Here is an 18842-nt window from a genome sequence, read left to right as displayed (position 1 = left end):
TGTTTTATCTGATTCCACCAGGACCAGACAAAACTAGCATTCTGTTTATTCTTACCTGTTTTAATCCATGCTGTTTTCTAGTGAATTCCCTACAAAGAAGGTAAGAGTCAGCATAGGACAGCATAACAAAATCCTCCTGTTTCCTGAGTCTCTTGTAATAAATCTGTCCAGCCTATTGCTGAGGTGTCTTGCTGGCCACAGTGGTGAGCTGTCCAGTGAGAACCTGTGTGCTTGGTGGTGTGTGTGCATTAGGGTGCAGAAGCTAGTGACATACCATGAGTACAAGGAGGCCGCATCCACTTACCAGCAGGCCTGGAGTGCACTCCGGAAGCAGGCGTTTGGATCCTGGATCAGAAACCCACCGGATTATCAACAATTTAAATGAGCAAAGTTTACTGGCAGCAGGGTGTTTTCCATTCATTCATTCTGGACTGCCTTCTTCCTACATGCTGGATAAGCCTTAGCTTTTCTTGTGGCTGATCAGGAAAAAAAGACTGCCATCTACCAGAGCAAAATATCCTTCTGTGTGAGATGGATGGAATTCTGGACATGGAACAATCTATACTTGACTGAAATAGCTCACTGCTAAAACAGCATCTTGCTAATGACCTTGGTATGTGTCCTGTGTTTTATTGCTTCTTTAAGAATAAGAATTTGGAATGTGATGCTTTAAAAGTACTCTGCAATAGCTCCATTCTGTGTGTTCCTACATTGATTTGGCAAGTACTTATTGGGCTGAGATGATGTTTGAATCTCTGCAAGTTTTAGAGTTTCGCCAGTCATAGTGGACATGTATTTTGTATATCCAGCCTTTTTTCGTTTGGAGAACCACCCTTTCCTGCTTTACCCATGCTTGGATGAAGTGAACTTTACTCCTTGGCTCCAGGAATGTGAGCCAGCCCTGAACAGTCCTGGAACTAGTGCCAGAGTGATCAGGTAAGATTCTCTCTCCTCTTGTATCGGGAACTATAAACGCCACGTAATCTTGGGATTGCCTGTGGCTGTCTTTGCCTACTACATAGAGACAGCCAGCTTGAGAACAAAGGCAATGAAGGAAACAGCTGAGAGAATCAGAGCTCTCGTGACCTTGTCTGGATGCCTGAAACTAGTGCCTACTCTGGACTTCAATTATGTGAGATAAATTCCTATTGTTGTTGTGAGGAAGCCTGTTTGAGACCATTTTCCTATGACTTTCAATGGAAAGAGTTCTGTCTAAAAGGCCAAAAGTCCCCATAGTAATTCAGCAGCAGAGCTAGCAATCAATGCTGGTTTTACTAACAACTAATGTTTAACTTTCAACCTCTTCACACTCTAATTTATTGACTAAAAGTGGAAGTTCTCCATGTTGGGATTACTCAAGGTCATTGTTGGTTCTTCAGTATTTCCTTATACCTTTAAATATTTTAAATAACAGCTTTATTGACATATAATTCACATACCATAAAATTCGCCCATTTAAAGTGTACAGTTTGGTGGGTTTTAGTATATTCACAAAGGTGTGCAAACATCACCACGATCAATTTTAGAACATTTTTGTTCTCATCTGGGGGAGGCAGGGGGATGCTGTTTGACCCAGTACAGTATCCATTAGCAGCCGCTCCTCATTTCCTCTCAACCCCCTTAGCTCCAGGGCAAACAGTAATCTGCTTTGTGTCTCTATGGATTTGCCTGTTTTGAACATTTCATATAATGGAATCATACAACATGTGGTCTTTTGTGACTGGTTTCTTTCACTTAACATGATGTTTTAAGATTCATGATGTTAGGGGGCTTCCCTGGTGGCGCAGTGGTTGAGAGTCTGCCTGCTGATGCAGGGGACACGGGTTCGTGGCGCCGGTCTGGGAGGATCCCACGTGCCGCGGAGCGGCTGGGCCCGTGAGCCATGGCCGCTAACCCTGCGCGTCCGGAGCCTGTGCTCTGCAACGGGAGAGGCCACAACAGTGAGAGGCCCACGTACTGAAAAAAAAAAAAAGATTCATGATGTTATAACGTGAATTGGTAGCATGAGTCAGTACTTTATTCCTTTTTATGGAATAAAAATAATATTCAGTTCTATGGATATACCACATTTTGTTTATCTAATCATCAACTGATGGACATTTAGGTTGTTTCCACTTTTTCGCTCTTGTGAATAGTGCTGCTATAATCATTCATATACAAGTTTGCATGTGAACATATGTTCTTAATTTTTTTTATTACAGAAGTAATACGTAAGTTTTTCTTTTTCTTTTAAATTTACCATTGTAACTTTTTTTTTTTTTTTTTTTTTAATTTTTTTGGCTGTGCTGTGCGGCTTGTGGGATATTAGTTCCCCAACCAGGGATTGAACCCGGGCCAACAGCAGTGAAATCACCAAGTCCTAACCACTGGACCACCAGGGAATTCCCCCTAAGTTTTTCATAACAAGTTATCCTTGAACTTTTTTCTATAAGGAATCCTTTTAGATAGCAGGAAAGAAAGACAAAAACATCACTACCTGAAGGCCAGACCCCTACCATATGCTGCTTTAATCAGAGAGATCCTTTTGCCTGACCCCAAATCCTATGATATGAGAGCAGTTAAGATACCTCGATTGGCAGAAGCTTTTATCCACAGAAAATTATGCATCTCTCTCTCTCATGAGATTCTTTTTTTTCAAATATTTATTTATTTTGTCTGCACCAGTTCTTAGTTGCAGCATGTGGGATCTTCACTGCGGTATATGGACTTCTTATTTGCAGCATGCAGACTCTTAGTTGCGGCATGAGGACTTCTTAGTTGCGATATGCGAACTCTTAGTTGCGGCATGCATGTGGGATCTAGTTCCCCAACCGGGGATCAAACCCAGCCTCCATTCATGGGGAGCGTGGAGTCTTACCCACTGGACCACCAGAAAGTCCCAAGATTCTATTTTAAAGGATTAAGATTTATATGAGAATGTAAGGAGATAATGTCTTTTTATTCCTAAATTTTATAGTGTTCATCACATGTGCACCCAGAAAACTAATATTAAAAACACCCCTGAATTTATGCTTCAGAACAGAGACTGGGAAAACCCTGAAAGATAGAGACCAGAGGCCACTTCACCTTGGACTCTGCCTGTTTTCTGAAGAGCTAAAAGGGGAGCTTAGACAGCCAACTTCCTACATTTTGCTTTAATCTCTTAAAACCCAAGTTTAGGGACTTCCCTGGCAGTCTAGTGGTTGGGACTCCGTGTTTCCACTGCAGGGGGCGTGGGTTCAGCCCATGGTCGGGGAACTAGATCCCACATGCCACGCGGTGCTGCCAAAAAAAAACACCCCCAGAACAAAACCAAACAAAACAAAAACCCAAGTTTAGAATCTCACCTATGCCTTAAAATCACATCTCTGCAATATTGGCAGGTTCTCGGACTTCATACATTTAGATCATGTGTTTTTACTGATAACTGCTTCCAATTTTTAAGTACCTTTTTAAACACTTGTTATAGGACTTCCCTGGTGGCGCAGTGGTTAAGAATCCGCCTGCCAATGCAGGGGACGTGGGTTCTATCCCTGGTCCGGGAAGATCCCCCATGACACAGAACAACTAAGCCCATGCACCACAACTACTGAGCCTGTGCTCTAGAGCCTACGAGCCACAACTGTTGAACCCATGTGCCACAACTACTGAAGCCCCCACAATGAGAAAAGCCGGCTCACTGCAACAAAAAGTAGCCCCTGCTCACTGCAAATAGAGAAAGCCTGTGCGCAGCAACGAAGACCCAACGCAGCCAAAAGTAAATAAATAAATTTATAAAAACTTGTTATAGAAATTTTTAAATAGACAAAAAATAGAATAGCACAGTGGGCCTCCATGTACCCATCACCCAGACTTAACAATCATCAGCTTTATGCTGTTGTTATCTAATCTATTTCCCCCCTCCCCTCCAATTTTGTTTTTCTTGGAATATTTTTAAGTGAATTCTAACCATCATATTCTACCGAACAAAATTAACAATCATTCCTTAATATCTATTATGCAGGCTGTGTTTTATTTCCCCTTTTGTCTCAAAAATGTCTTCTGACTATTGTTTTGTTCAAATTAGAATCCAAACAATGTCCACACAATGCATTGAATTGAGGTGTCTTTTTCTCACTAAATCTGTAGCAGTTCACTCTCCTTTTTATGTGCTTAACAAATGGGTTATTTGTCCTGTAGACTGTCCCCCATCCAGGATTTGGCTGCTTATTTCCTCCAGTGTTGATAGCACATTCCTCTCTCCCTCATATTTCCTATAAATTTGTGGTTACATGGAGAGGCTTGATTACATTCAGGTTCAGTTCTTTTCAGGTGGTTCTGCACAACATAGCGTTGTCCCGCTTTCAGTGATTAATCAGTGGGTTCAGTGGTATCAGCCTGATCTATCCCATCACCCTTTTACAGAATGCTTTTAGCAACTGTGTCACGAGGTCCCCAAGACTGCCCTTAGGTTGATTCACTAGACAGACTCACAGAACTCAGAAAAACTGTTATACTCATAGTTACCGTTTATTACAGTGAAAGTCAGCAAAGGGAAGGGCACGTGGGCGATGTCCAGGGGACAGTCTGCACAAGCTTCTAGTTGTCCTCTCTCTGCTAACCTTGTGTCTCTGAGGCTTTGACATCTTTGCCTTGCTGACACTGGAGAGACTGCCCCTCCCAGGGATAGCCAGTTTCTAGGGATAGTTAAAGACTCATCTCTGAGTACACCTTTTGTATGTAAACCAACCAATCCAGAGCCCATACCCCAACCACCTCCTTTCTGGGGCTCTCACATTCTGGGCCACTATCCGCCTGCCCTAATCACCCCAGGGCCAGGCACCAGAAAACCAGGGGCAGTCACTGTGCCTCAGAGTCTACTGAAATTAGTCAAACCAGCCAATCCCAAGCCTGTTTACCCTGCCCGTCCCGTCCCTTTCCCTTCACAATAATGGCTCTTGCCCACATTTCCTCCTTCCTCCCTGTGCCTCCTGACCCACCCTGGTGCTTCCCCATGTGGCCCCTCCTGCTGTGTCATGCCCCCTCCTCCTGTATTTTAGAACATTCTCCCAGGGCAGTCAATATTTAGTTTTTTGGGTGCACATGTGACGAACATAGCACTTAATTCTCGGGGCAACGATGTGTGACTGTATGTGCAAAATGTTGCCCATCAGGGAAGCTCACCTGAGCTTTGGGTGCTGACAACCTATGATGCACAGGACAACCCCCCACAACAAAGAATTATCCAGCCCAAAGTGTCAGTTGTGCTGAGATTGAAAAACCAGATCTAGGGATTGTGAGGTTTTTTGTTTTTTTTGTTGTTTTTGGCCGTGCCTCACGGCTTGCAGGATCTCAGTTCCCCAACTGGGGATTGAACCTGGGCCACAGCAGTGAAAGCCCCGAATCCTAACCACTAGACCACCAGGGAACTCCCAGATTGTGAATATTTTAAAGTCACTTGAAATAGTTCCTCTGTAGTTAGTGCTTCAAATCTATAGTTAATTTTGTCTCCTTTCGCTTTCAGTTTTTAGGGGGGCTTTGTAAAAAATTATCTAAAATATTTAAAACAAGTTTTTTTTTTAAGGTACATTCAGAGAGGTCTTATATCCTTGTCTCCTCACCTCTGTTTCTTCCTGCCCCCAGCAGTAACCATTTTTATTAGTTGGTGGACATTGCATATTCTTTCATTTTGAAATACTCTGTGAATAGCCCACATAGAATATTTTGTATTTTTGCCAATGTATATTTTGGATAGATTCTTAGAGGTGGGATTCACTGTGTCAAAGGGTAAATGAACATATAATTTTTCTTTATTGAAATATGTCTTCAAAATTCTGTTTCTAAATACAATGAAGTGCAAAAAAAATAGCAAAATGTAGGACAGCATTATAACATTCCATTTCTACAAAAAAGAAGGATGAAAGGTATATATCTATGTTTTGCTAAACTAGCTCTGAATAGACGCACAGGAAACCAGTAACACAGGGCCTATGGGGTGGGAAAGGGAATGGCTAGGGCCTTGGAGTGGGAGGGAGACTTTTTTTTTATTTTTAAAATTTTGAACCATGTTAATATAGTACCTATTTATAAAGTAAATTTTAGAAAATGAAAAAAATAGAAAAAGTTTAAAATATCAATAGTTTTAAACTGTAGAAACACCGCAACATACTCAGAAGTGACACTGCATAGGGGAGAGGGAGTCAACGTGCTTTAGGCAGCTAATTCCGCAGAATTCTGTCTTTGCTAACAAAATGTCTTCTGCAATTTGGCTCTTTCAGAGAAGTTTACATTTTCAGCATTGCCTCCTCTTTATTCTGTGTTCACAAGTGGGTTCCAATGTTATCACCATGTGTGCATAATTTTTATTCTCTTAGAATTTTTAAAAGTTGTCTTGATTTAAATAATTTTGTGTATATATTCCATTTAGTCATTTCTGCCTCAAAACATGGGGTTGAGTGCTTTTTTTTATGGTGTTTTTTGGTGCCAAGCATTAGCTCACTGTCTGGGGAGACAAGCTGATGTGGAGAAAATGATCCAGGCTGGCCGTCAGCGCTCCGCTTAAAAGAGAAGCAGGCCCCGTATGATTTGGTTGTGTCTGTGGCTGGTGGAAAGCTGCCTTCACCTGGACCTTGCCAACACTTTTTGGCCTTAAGACAATGTTCTGAGCAAGCCTTAGCCAAAGTTTTCCAGTTTCTAAACCCAGATCCCTTGCTGACTAAATAGCTTAGGACAATGTTAGGTTTTTAACTGCCTCTGCCCTCCTGTAATGATGTCTGGGGAAGTCAGAGGAGCTGCGAAGAGGAATCCCACTGCAGCAGAAGGTTATCGAAACTAGGAAACAGCTTCCAAGTAGAAAGATAATGCATATGTGCTCACTTTCAAGGGCTCAGGCAATTCTTTCCATAGGAACAGAGGCAGCTACTCTGAAGGAGTGGTGGGATACAGAAAGAGCCAAGAAGGCAGATATTTTGGAGATAGCAACTTTATTTTCCAGAAGGTAGAGTTCTTTTTATACCACCTATTGAGAAATCATAGTTGGCCTTTACATCTTATAAACGTGGATGCCTTTAACCCTAAATATGTCTGTGCTGGGGCTAAGGCTGACTTTCTGGAAGAATGTCTAGATGGATCCAAAACAAATCTTAAGTAGTACTTGCGGTCCAAAAGGGAGAGGAAATTTCTGCAAAGAGACATTTCAGGGCTTCAGGCAAATTCACATGCATTCAACTTTTATTTCTTAAAACCGGGGCCCCGAAACTTAATCAAAAGGGATGGAAATCAGAGCAGGGGTTGTTGCTGGGTGCAGGAAGATGGGACAAGGGAGCTGAGTGGAAAAAGGCCCAAGGGAACTTTCTAGGATGATAGAAACATTCCATGTTTCGACTGGAGTTTTGATCACGTGGGTGTAAACATTCGTCAAAATTTATTAAGCTCTACACTTAAGATCTGTGCATTTTATTGTATGGAATTATGTCTCTGTATAAAAATGTTAAAAAACAACAACAACAACCACCAAAACCCCAGTCCTTATTAGTGACTTGGCATAGTAGAATAAACTTTGGTCTGGCTATTCAAGTAATTATGTTCTAGTACCAACTCTGCCACTACTTCCTGTGTGGATGTGGGGAAAGCATTTAATCTCTTCATTCTGTCACCTGACCTAGAAAATGAGGCCTCAGGATTAGGGTGCTCAGTTTTTTTCAACTTGTATTAGGATTTCTCATAGAAATTCTTAACTGGGTAGATAATACAAAGAGAAATTTTCTCCAGGAAACTAAGCCCATTGATGCTGTGAGATATGTATGCCTTCAGTCATGTTGGTAACAAGGGAGGGGTGGAAATAATTTTTGTCTTTGTAACCTGGGCTCTGGATTTTGGTGTGAATTTTTTGTCCTTCATCCCAGTGAGCTAGCAGGATGGGGAACCAGCTTTTAGAACTAACCATGTTCAGCACTGCTCTTCAGTCTCCAGATTCAGGAACTGTCTTGATGGGAAAAAGGCAAAGGCAGAAAGTTGCTCCAAGTGGGGACCCAGGCTGCCAAATGTTGGTCGCAAGCACATGTTCCCTGAACTTGGGCTTGGCTCCAGACGGAGAAGAGCTCACAATGGAAACAGTGATGGCTGTTTGCTCAGGCAGCCAAGAGAATGAAAAGCACATTGAAACCCAGCAGTGTCTCCATGGGGAGAGGCACGGTGGGCCCCTGGGTGGTGAAACCAACCTGACAACAGAGCAGGATCAGAGAGCCTATTCCCAGCATCTTTCTTCAGTCCAACAACAGACCTTTATGTGCAACCTCTCAGGAAATCTCTGAGAAATTAAACCGTGGGCCGTGCCACAACTACTGAAGCCCGCACTCCTAGAGCCCGTGCTCCACAACAAAATAAGCCACTGCAATGAGAAGCCTGCACACTGCAACGAAGAGTAGACCCCGCTCGCCACAACTAGAGAAAGCCCGCGCGCAGCAACGAAGAACCAATGCAGCCAAAAGTAAATAAATAAATAAATTTTTTTAAAAAAGAAATTAAATTGTGGGCAACCCAAGCTTTGCCCAGCAATAGAGGCACCCTCAATCTGGTTTGCCCCAGTTTTAATTGAATTAGCTTCCATTAATTGAGAGAAAGCAAAGAGCTCTTCTCAATGTATGTTCCCTGTCCCTGCCCCCAAAGATTTCATCAACTTCCTTTTTTATTGCTACTACTAGTGGACTCTTTTGACCTCTAGTGAGTACCTTTTCAGTTGGTACTTTCATGCTGTACTTTCCCTCATTTCCCCAGGGGTATGTGAATGCCCTCCTATCCCAGCACATCAGGAACTGCTGGGCTGAGAAACCAGCTAGCAGCAGGAGAAACCAGGCTTTGGGGTGAGGGAGCAGGAGTACAGTCGCAACAGGTCCGGATGACGGGGTTCGCTCACCTGTGCCGATGCAGGCAGATCGTGCAGCCCAGCTCTTTGCCTCTCCCATGAAAGATGAGGACCCGTGTGGGTTAGTATTTTGCTACATATACTTTGGAAGAATTCTGTTCTAAAATAAAGGATAGAATGTAAACTGTGGTGCAAAGGTTGTAAGCCCAAATATATCCAGGAAGAGGAAACCTTCAAAAAGTAGGTGGCGTGAGTGACTTCCCTGGTGGTCCAGTGGGTAAGACTTCACGCTCCCAATGCAGGGGGCCCGGGTTCGATCCCTGGTGGGGAACTAGATCTGGCATACATGCCGCAACTAAGAAGCCCACATGCCTCAACTAAGACCCAGTGCAGCCTAAATAAATGAATAAATAAATGGGTTTTTTTTTTAAAAAGTAGGTGGAGTGACTGGCAAGTTCCTTGTCTAAAGAGGAACCATTATTTTGTTCTGGCTGATTGTTGCCAGATCTTCAGAATTTTTGAGGAGAAGCAAGAAAGTTATGTTTTTACGTACATGTCTAGGGTCCACTTACAGACACAGGCCTTCAGCTTGTAACCTCTGGTCTAGCAGAACAAGGATGGACTTTGGCCATAGACTTGAGTTTGAATTGTGACTCCAGGATGGACTGAGTGTGTGATCTTGGGTGGGTAAGTGCATTTTCAGAGCATCAGTATCCTCACCTTTGACATGAGGGCAACACCACCCGGGCAGTGGGGTTGTGGCGATGAGATGAGACACTGTTCAGCACAGGCGTGAGGCGGGCTGCCTACCGCGTGTGCAGTTCCTGCCTTGGTCTGTCACTGCCACTATAAGGTACTCGGCAGTTTACTGATCCTGATTTCCAGAACTTTTGCTCACAAACATTAAGAGATCGCCCTTAGGAGAAGCGTGTTGGGCGGATGTTTGTGGAGCCCCTTGCTGCGCACCAGGCGTTTGCTTGCGTGCACCACCCCATCCCACATCTGGAAGCAGCAGCCTGTCTCCAGCAGCTAAGGAGGTGAGGAAGCAGAGCTGCTGATCACAGAGAAATATGTAGATCTTCCTACCTAACTCCGTGGCTTCGCCTTCCTGATGTCAACCACCAGGATTGGTTTTTTCTCCCTGAGGAAATAAAGATGAAAAGGGGAATTTAAAATCCACAAGTGAGTAAGAGGTGGGCGGAGGGCGCAGGAGGTGGTAGTCATTGCGTTCTGCTGGCGGAAGGGGAACTGCGCGCTTGAGTTGACCAGGGACTGAGCGTTTCAGATCTGCTTGGTAAACCTGGTGCACCACCATGCTGGCCGCAGGACTTGTGTGTCTCCAGACACTACCGTCCAGGGTTTCCCACCCAGCTTTCACCAAGGCCTCCCCTGCTGTGAAGAATTCCATCATGAAAAATCAATGGCTCTTAACACCCAGCAGGGAATATGCCACCAGGATAAGAATTGGAATTTGGCGTGGGAAAACTAGCCAAGAACTCAAGGAGGCAGCTTCGGAACCATCATTGGAAAAAATATTTAAAATTGATCAGATGGGAAGATGGTTTACTGCTGGAGGGGCTGCTGTTGGTCTTAGAGCTTTGTGCTACTATGGCTTGGGAATGTCTAATGAGATTGGAGCTATTGAAAAAGCTGTAATTTGGCCTCAATATGTGAAGGATAGAATTCATACCACCTATATGTACTTAGCAGGAAGTATCAGCATAACAGCTTTGTCTGCCCTGGCAGGGAGCAGAACTCCTGCCCTCATGAACTTCATGATGAGAGGCTCTTGGGTGACAACTGGTGCAACCTTTGCAGCCATGATTGGAGCTGCAATGCTGGTCCAGTCGATATCATATGACCAGAGCCCAGGCCCAAAGCATCTTGCTTGTTTACTACATTCTGGTGTGATGGGTGCAGTGGTGACTCCTCTGACGATATTAGGGGGGCCTCTTCTCATCACAGCTGCATGGTACACAGCTGGTCTTGTGGGAGGCCTCTCCACTGTGGCCATATGTGCACCCAGTGAGAAGTTTTTGAACATGGGAGCACCCCTGGGCGTGGGCCTGGGTGTCGTCTTTGTGTCCTCACTAGGATCCATGTTTCTTCCACCTACCACTGCGGCTGGTGCCACTCTGTACTCAGTGGCAGTTTATGGTGGATTAGTTCTTTGCAGCATGTTTCTTCTGTATGATACACAGAAAGTAATCAAGCTTGCAGAAGTAGTACCAGTGTATGGAGTTCAAAAATATGATCCCATCACTTCGACGCTGGGAATCTACATGGATATGTTAAACGTATTTATGCGAGTTGCCAGTATTCTAGCAACTGGAGGCAACAGAAAGAAATGAAGTGACTCAGCTTCTGACTTCCTTAATACATCAGATATCTGGCTTGTTTAATAGGGGCAGAGATATTCGTTAAATAGTTTGTGCAAGCAGCTTTCATTGAAGTTTAGAAGATAAGAACTTGCCAGCATGTTTCAGGTGTTCCAGTAATGTGATGCTTCAGGTCTGCTTTTTCTTCTGGAGAATAAATTCAGTAGTTCTCTTCCAAATAGCACACACATTTTCAATTCTCGTGTTTGAGTAATTCTAAAATGTTCAAATGAATATGAAAACCAAGTTTTGTGTTGCAGGAATTTAAGTATTTTATCTATTTTAAAATTTATTTGGTTAAGTGAAATTTAGCAAACTTGTGTACCTGAATTTTTCATTTTGGATTGCAGAATATTAACAAGTAACGTCATAAGTGATGTAGGGGTTTGGTAAAGGGACCAGAGAGAAGTAAAGCGACACCTGCGGTCTTTCTTTGAATACTTAGAACTTAGCACTCGTGTAGTTGCGGTGAGCCAGTGAGGGGGTCTGGATGTTCGGAAACATGTTTGGAAACATGGCTGTACATCTGCTGAACTTACCAGAAGCACCGAGCAGAAAACAAAGACATAGGTGATTCTCCGGGCTCTCCTTATGATATGGATGTGATCATGTTTGGCTTCTCATTGTTTGACACAATTAGGAGAGTCCACAATGCTAATCATGTGGAGAATTCCTGTTATATATATTATGTGTGTGTAAGTCTTACTTTTGATTTGTCTAGAAGAAAACATCCTTAAAACACTCAGGAAAAAATATTCAAAGCATGAAAAGTGTTGCATTTTTAAGTATACAAACAGTATGTGCATAGTTGCTGAATATTTTTGCAAATTTATTGAAATGTTTAAAGGAATACATGCTTGCCTTTCTTATCTCTTCAGGCTTTAAAGCTTTTATCAGAAAAGCCTATTCGTGGTTTACACTTGAGATTATGAAAGCAGTTTTCCCCCTCAGATTTAGTTTCTTGCATTCTCTCAGAGGAATCACTAAAAAAAGGAAGGCAAAGCGAGGCTTCTTTCATGAACTATATCAATCAAAAATGTAATGGAGAAAATGCTTCACTAGAGTTTCCCCTAGCAGAATTTTCCTTCTCTCCTCTATAGACCATTATTTAACTCTTTTGTGCCATTTATAAGTTTTTTGATACAGAAGAATTATTTTTTGGAAGTTCTTAATGAAATGTTTATGATTATTGAGATAGTTGGTGTTTTGACAAATATTTACTACAGTAATCCATAAATAACTATTCTTCCCACCTCAAGTTACATAGGATGCCTATTTCTGAAATAATAAAGGTTCTAGCCAGAAAAAAAATTTTTTAATCCCCAATTGTGCTTTCTAAAGCATTCTACCATTCAGCCTAATGAAGAGTGAGGCTTTTGAGAATAAGAACATTTACATTCCCTCCTTCTAAATTCTCCTTGAAGGAGATGCTTGGACCCCCTTTGGAATTGGTGCCCTGGTGCACATACCTGCCCTATGCCCTCTGTGTGGCTACAGTACGTATTTCACGTATTTCAGCCACTGCTGCAACATTAAGATGCATTAGCACTTGTTAGGTAGGCTCTTAGTTCCAGGTGGACCTGTCATATATCTTCTGAAACCATCAGTATATCAGGCTTTGTGCTGTGCACCTGAAATACAAGGAAGGGGGTTAGTCCTCTTGTTACTCCTTGACTGATAGGGAAAGTGGGAAGGTGACTTTGCAGGGAACACAAGGATGGCCATGATAGAGGTCTAATTCCCAACTTGGGAGAGGAAGGGGCACAGGAAGATCTCATAGGCCCAGGTATACTTGCTCAGAGGTGAGGGGGAAGCAAAGAGAAACTGGTGGCGCATATAGGGACAGCTTTGAGAGAAAGGTATTTGAGGTAGAGAATCAACGTATGCAAGGCCAGAGGTGACAGCGCTGCGTGGCTGGGCTGGGGGAGTGTGGGAGGGGTTGGAGAGGCACTCCAGGCAAGTCGGTGAGGACTTTCAAGTCCTGCAAAGGAGAATGCTTTTATCCCAATGACTCGGCACTTAAAAGGGTTTTTGAGGAAAGGGTTTGGGGATGGAAGTTGCATTTTAGCGATATCGCTCTCCTCTGTAACAAGGAGGATGGATTAGTCAGGGATGGGGATGGTGGCAGGGAGACCACAGTTGGGGGATTACTGTAATACTAAGAAGAGAAATGATGAGGCCCAGACAATAACCGTTTTAGGAGCCATTGGGAGGGGACTGACTTGAGAAATATGCAAAGGCTGGTGAGGCTGATTGGCTGATTGAGGTAGGGGATGAGGATGAGGGGGCACTGAGGAGGGCTCTCAGGTTCCTGTGTGGGTGAGAGGAGGGAAGGGGGTGCTGTATTTGAGTAAAGGGGATCCAGGAAGAGGAGCTGCCCCGGGATGGGGAGGGGGTCAGTGTCAGGAGTTGCAGGCAGAGGACGATGAGCTCAGACAGTTGGGATTTCTGTGATACTGTGGGTCAAGAACCTAGAGGGGGCATTTGGAAGGACTGGCTTGGGGCTCAGGAGAGAGATGGCCTGAGGATCAAGATTTTAGAGTCATCATTTATAGGAGGTCTTTAAAGACACGGGTTAGGATGAAACCATCCAAGGAGAATGTGTAGAGAATGAGAAGAAAAGGGGACCCTGGACTGAACCCTGAGGAACATGGAGAGTTCAGGAGTAGGTGGAGAAGCACAGGAAGGAGTGTGACCAAGAGGCCAGAGGAAAATCAGGAGAAAGGCAATTAGGAGCTTCAAAGGGAGTAATCTGAAGTGTAGAATATATTAAAAGAAAGAGAGACAAAGAAGGTAAGAATTAAGAACCTCGTGGCTCCCCTCCAGCCCCTCAGCTGGGGGGACAAGGTTATTTTTGGCAACCTCAGCAAACGCAGGGTCAGAGAAGTAGAAGCTGGCCTCTCCTGGACTGAGGAGTGAAGGGGGGTGAGAAATTGGAGGCACCCATGTGCTGTTCTTTGAGAAGGACCCAATCCCTGTTCTCACTGATGTAACTTTAAAAGTTATTTAATAGTTCAAACATAACAATAAAAAGAAATAACAGCAGTAAATATTTTGCTATATTTGCCTCAGGTTTTTATTTTCTGGAGAAATACAACATGACTGGCTATATTTGAAACCCCACATTGACCCCTCCCTGATACTGTTCCCCTCCTTCCATTAGGTAACCACCATCCTGAATTGCATGGTTATACTTTTTATTACATAACTTTATATCTGTGAGCAATACTTAGAATTGTTTTCCATGTTTGTTTGGTTTTTTTTTAGATGTTGGGGGTAGGAGTTTATTGATTAATTAATTTATTTTTGCTGTGTTGGGTCTTCGTTTCTGTGCGAGGGCTTTCTCTAATTGTGGCAAGCGGGGGCCACTCTTCATCGCGGTGCGCGGGCCTCTCACTGTCGGGGCCTCTCTTGTCGCTGAGCACAGGCTCCAGACATGCAGGCTCAGTAGTTGTGGCTCACGGGCCTAGTTGCTCCGCGGCATATGGGATCCTCCCAGACCAGGGCTCGAACCCATGTCCCCTGCATTAGCAGGCAGATTCTCAACCACTGCGCCACCAGGGAAGCCCTGTTTTCCATGTTTTTAAACTTTATAGAAATGATATGCTGAATATACTTCTGCATCTTGCTTTTTTCATTCATCAGCACCATTTTGGAGATTTATTTATGTTAACATATGTAGTTCTAGTGCATTCATTTTAACTGCTGTATAGTATTCCTTTGTATGATATACCACATATTATCCTTCCATTTTCCTGTTGCCAGACATTTAGTCGGTTTCCAATTCTTGGCTCATATAGACAAGGCTGCAGTGATCATTCTTGTACATGTCTCTTGTATATGGGTGGGGATGTTTCTAGGATATATACCTAGACATGGAATTTGCTAGGTCATGGGTTATCTGCATTTTCAACTTTACTGAATATTGTCAGATTGCTTTCCAGTGTGATGGCACCAATTTACACCCACAACAGCAGTTTATGAGGATTCCAGATGTTTCATATCCTCCCTAACATTTTATGTGTTGAAACTTTAGCCAATTTGATGAGTGTGAAAAGATAAACCAGAGTTTACTTTCCTTTGCATTTCATAAGGCCACCAACTGTATAGTGCAAGTCTGCATCTTTTAGTGTAGAGGTTGTACACTGCATGACTCTAGGCACCGTTCATATTGTAGTCTTTGTGAAAGGCACTCGATAGGGTTAGTGCATGTACAACATATACAGTGGACTGGAGTGAAGTTAAGGATTCTTTGTCTTTGCCCATTGTTCTCTTGGGTTGTCTGTCTTATCGGAAGAGTTCTTTATTTATTTTGGATATTAATTCTTTTTTGGTTTATATCTGTTACAAACATTTTCATCCAATCTGCAGCTTCTGTTAATTTTGTTTAAATAGTGTTTCATTCTTTAAAGTTATAAAGTTTTTTCAAATTCCATAATATATGTGGTCACCTTTTATTAAAGAGAGGTGGAGCTGATATTCCCATTTAATAAGACAAATCTTTTGTGATATCAAAACACTTTTCAGCATGCCCTCTAAAAATATTACTGGGGAATAATATTGAGGAAATAAAAAACGTAATTTTTAAAATTTTAATGTACTTAAATTTAACCTGTTTCTTTATTGTTTGTATTTTTGTAGCTTAAGAACTCCCTCCCAACTCTTTTTATTTTGAATTTTTATTTTATATTGGAGTATAGTTAACAATGTTGTGTTAGTTTCAGGTGTACAGCAAAGTGATTCAGTTATAATATATATACATGTATCTATTCTTTTTCAAATTCTTTTCCCATTTAGGTTATTACAGAATATTGAGCAGAGTTCCCTGTACTATACAGTAGTAGGTCCTTTTTTTTTTTTTTTTTTTGCGGTACGCAGGCCTCTCACTGTTGTGGCCTCTCCCGCTGTGGAGCACAGGCTCTGGACACAGGCTCAGCGGCCATGGCTCACAGGCCCAGCCGCTCTGTGGCATGTGGGATCCTCCTGGACCGGGGCACGAACCCGCGTCCCCTGCATAGGCAGGAGGACTCCCAACCACTGTGCCACCAGGGAAGCCTGGTTATCTATTTTAAATATAGTAGTGTGTACATGTCAGTCCCAAACTCCCAATTTATCCCTCCCCCTTTACCTTTTCCCTTTGGCAACCGTAAGTTTGTCTTCCAGGTCTGTGAGTCTGTTTCTGTTTTGTAAATAAGTTCATTTGTATCACTTTTTTTTTTTTTTTTTTTTTTTTTTAGATTCAGCATGTAAGTGGTATCATGTGGTATTTATCTTTGTCTGGCTTACTTCACTTAGTATAGTAATCTCCAGGTCCATCCATATTGCTGCAAATGGCATTATTTCGTTCTTTTTAAAGTTTTGCTTTTCCAGCTTTAGATGTTTAATTCACCTTGAATTTATTTTATAATCCTATTATATAATATAGGAATCTATTTTCATGTATATATAACCAATTTTAAATAATGGATTAACTAGTTCATCATTTCCCCTTTGATTTTTCATGCCAGATACTTTAAAGTATTGTCTTTTTTTTTTTTTTTTGGCCACGCAGCTTGCGGGATCTTAGTTCCCAGACCAGGGATCGAACCCGTGCCCCCTGCAGTGGAAGTGCAGAGTCCTAACCACTAGACTGCCAGGGAATTCCCAAAATACAGCTATGTTTTAAACATGGATCTGTTTCTGGGTTTCTGTTGTGTTCCCTGGTTTATGTGTCTGTCTCTTTGCCGTATGGCATAGTCTTAGTTACTTAATTACTGCTAACACAAATCTCCCTGGCCTGTTTCTCTTAACACTTCTTGGTTATTCTTGGCTTTTGCTCTCCTACATGGATTTTACCATAAATTGTCAGATTCCACACATACACACACACATACCTGATTGGGATTTTTATTGAAATTGCATTAAACTCACAGATTAACTGGAGGCAATATGCATCTTTACCATATTGGATGTTCTCATCCTGGAATATGGTATAGTAGTGTATCTTATATTAAGTTTATTCCTATGCAGTTATACATTTTGCTATTGAAAATGAAATGTTTTCCTATAATATTCCCTAACTGGTTACAAATGGTATGTAGAAACATCATCAATATTTGTAACTGATCTTGTATCCAGCAACTATGGAGAATTTTCTTATTCTAATTTGTATAGATTCTCTTAGATTTTCCTATGTAGATTATCACTGTCTATATATTATGGTTTAGTCTTCCTTTCTGATTCTTATGCCTCTCGTTTACATTTCCTCTCATTATATTCGTTTTATGCCAGGACAGAGTTGAGTAAAAGCACTGATAGCAGACCTTAACAGCTTCATTGAGATATAATTCACATACCATAAAGTTCACCCTTCAGATTTCCTTTTTTAGTTCCTGTTTTTAATAGGAATGCCTCTGAAATTTTACCATATAAGTAACTAATTGCTGCAGTCCCATTTGTTAACTGGTTCATCATTTCCCTGATGACTTGTCATGCCACCTCTGACATGTTTTATACACAGATCTATTTCTGGGTTCTGTTTCATTAAAGTATTTGTCTATCCCATTGTCAGTACCACACTGCCTTACTCACCACAGCTTTATATACTAATGTACATATTTGCTATAGAGTTTTTTATGAATACCCTTTATCAAACTAAAGAAATCTTAATTTGCTAAGAAGTTTAAAAATAAAAAAAACTATAAAAAGGTTTTGAGTTGTTTCAGGTGCTTTCCCTTCATCTATGACATGATCATATAGTTTTTGCCATATGATCAGGCCACCACCCAGGGTGGCTTGTTCTCTTGCTCTCTGTACATCCCCTGCTTGACCAGTCCCTGCTTCACCTACACGCTACTCACATGGCTGACCTTCCCTCTTAATCATAGAGCCTAATCAGTAAATGCCTATGTACTTGCCCCCAGCTAGTGATTCTTCTTATCTTTATATCAGAACAGCTCTACCCTGCTAGTTTTATCAAAGGGGCTATGAGGGACATGCCTCTCTGCTGCTTTCCCTGGTAATGGATAAGCCAACCTGACATCAGTTCCCCCATTAACAGGTAACCTTCCTCCCACCCCCCCCAGCTCCCTGGACTTCTGCCACGTCCTGCCTGCTGTTTGCCATCCACAGTGGAGTGTCACTCCAGGACCCTTTTGCTCCGGACGTGTAAGATCCCCTATCCTTTAAACCACTGATGTCTCTGTCACTGACTCTGGGCTCTATCTTCAGTCTGAGGCTGGGCAAGTACACAGGCCTTGAAGGCCTGCGGGGTACAGCCCAACATTCTCCTTTGTTAAATTTGGTGTTTTATTAATAGACATAATGATGAACTATATAACCCATTCTTGGGCTAAGCGTTACCTGGTCATGATTGTCTTGGTATACTACTGAATTTTATTTACTAATATTTAGGATTTTTCTACGTTGATGAGATCAATGTATAATTTTTCTCAAAGTTTTGGCCATTGAGATTTTGTCTCAAAATTAATTTTTATTCCCTTTTCCTAATCTCTGAAATTTTAAGAAAGGATTAACGGTTCCTTACATAGTTTGATAAAATTCATCTGTAAAATCTGACTAGTGTCTGTTACAGACTAGAGTCGGGGGAGACTACATGCAGCTTTTTTTTTTTTGGCCACACTGCATGGGATTGTGGGATTTTA

General features: G+C 42.2%; 1 protein-coding gene and 1 pseudogene across 7 annotated transcripts in view; both read left to right on the top strand.

Annotated features, from left to right (window-relative positions):
* Window positions 1–18521, top strand: part of ADAT1 (adenosine deaminase tRNA specific 1) — a 38609-nt gene extending 20088 nt beyond the window's left edge. For 2 of the 7 annotated variants that reach the window (XR_010837923.1, XR_010837919.1), the window contains exons 10-11: window positions 253–936; window positions 18264–18521. Coding sequence is in view for 2 of the 7 variants with exons in the window: in XM_067020127.1 (XP_066876228.1) it covers window positions 253–385 (133 nt within the window). In the remaining 5 variants the exon portion in view is untranslated. Of the gene's footprint in view, window positions 1–252; window positions 2055–8259; window positions 8745–16750; window positions 16775–18263 lie in introns of those variants that run through there. The other 5 variants (XR_010837921.1, XR_010837920.1, XR_010837922.1 and 2 more) reach the window with 5 other exon arrangements.
* On the top strand, window positions 10064–11230 carry LOC131744349 (growth hormone-inducible transmembrane protein pseudogene; annotated as a pseudogene).
* Window positions 18522–18842: the final 321 nt, after the last annotated feature.

Source organism: Kogia breviceps, chromosome 18, assembly GCF_026419965.1.
Source record: "Kogia breviceps isolate mKogBre1 chromosome 18, mKogBre1 haplotype 1, whole genome shotgun sequence".
Lineage (NCBI taxonomy): Eukaryota > Metazoa > Chordata > Mammalia > Artiodactyla > Physeteridae > Kogia > Kogia breviceps.
Note: the sequence above shows the minus strand (reverse complement) of the source record. Positions and strands in the feature narration are given on the sequence as shown.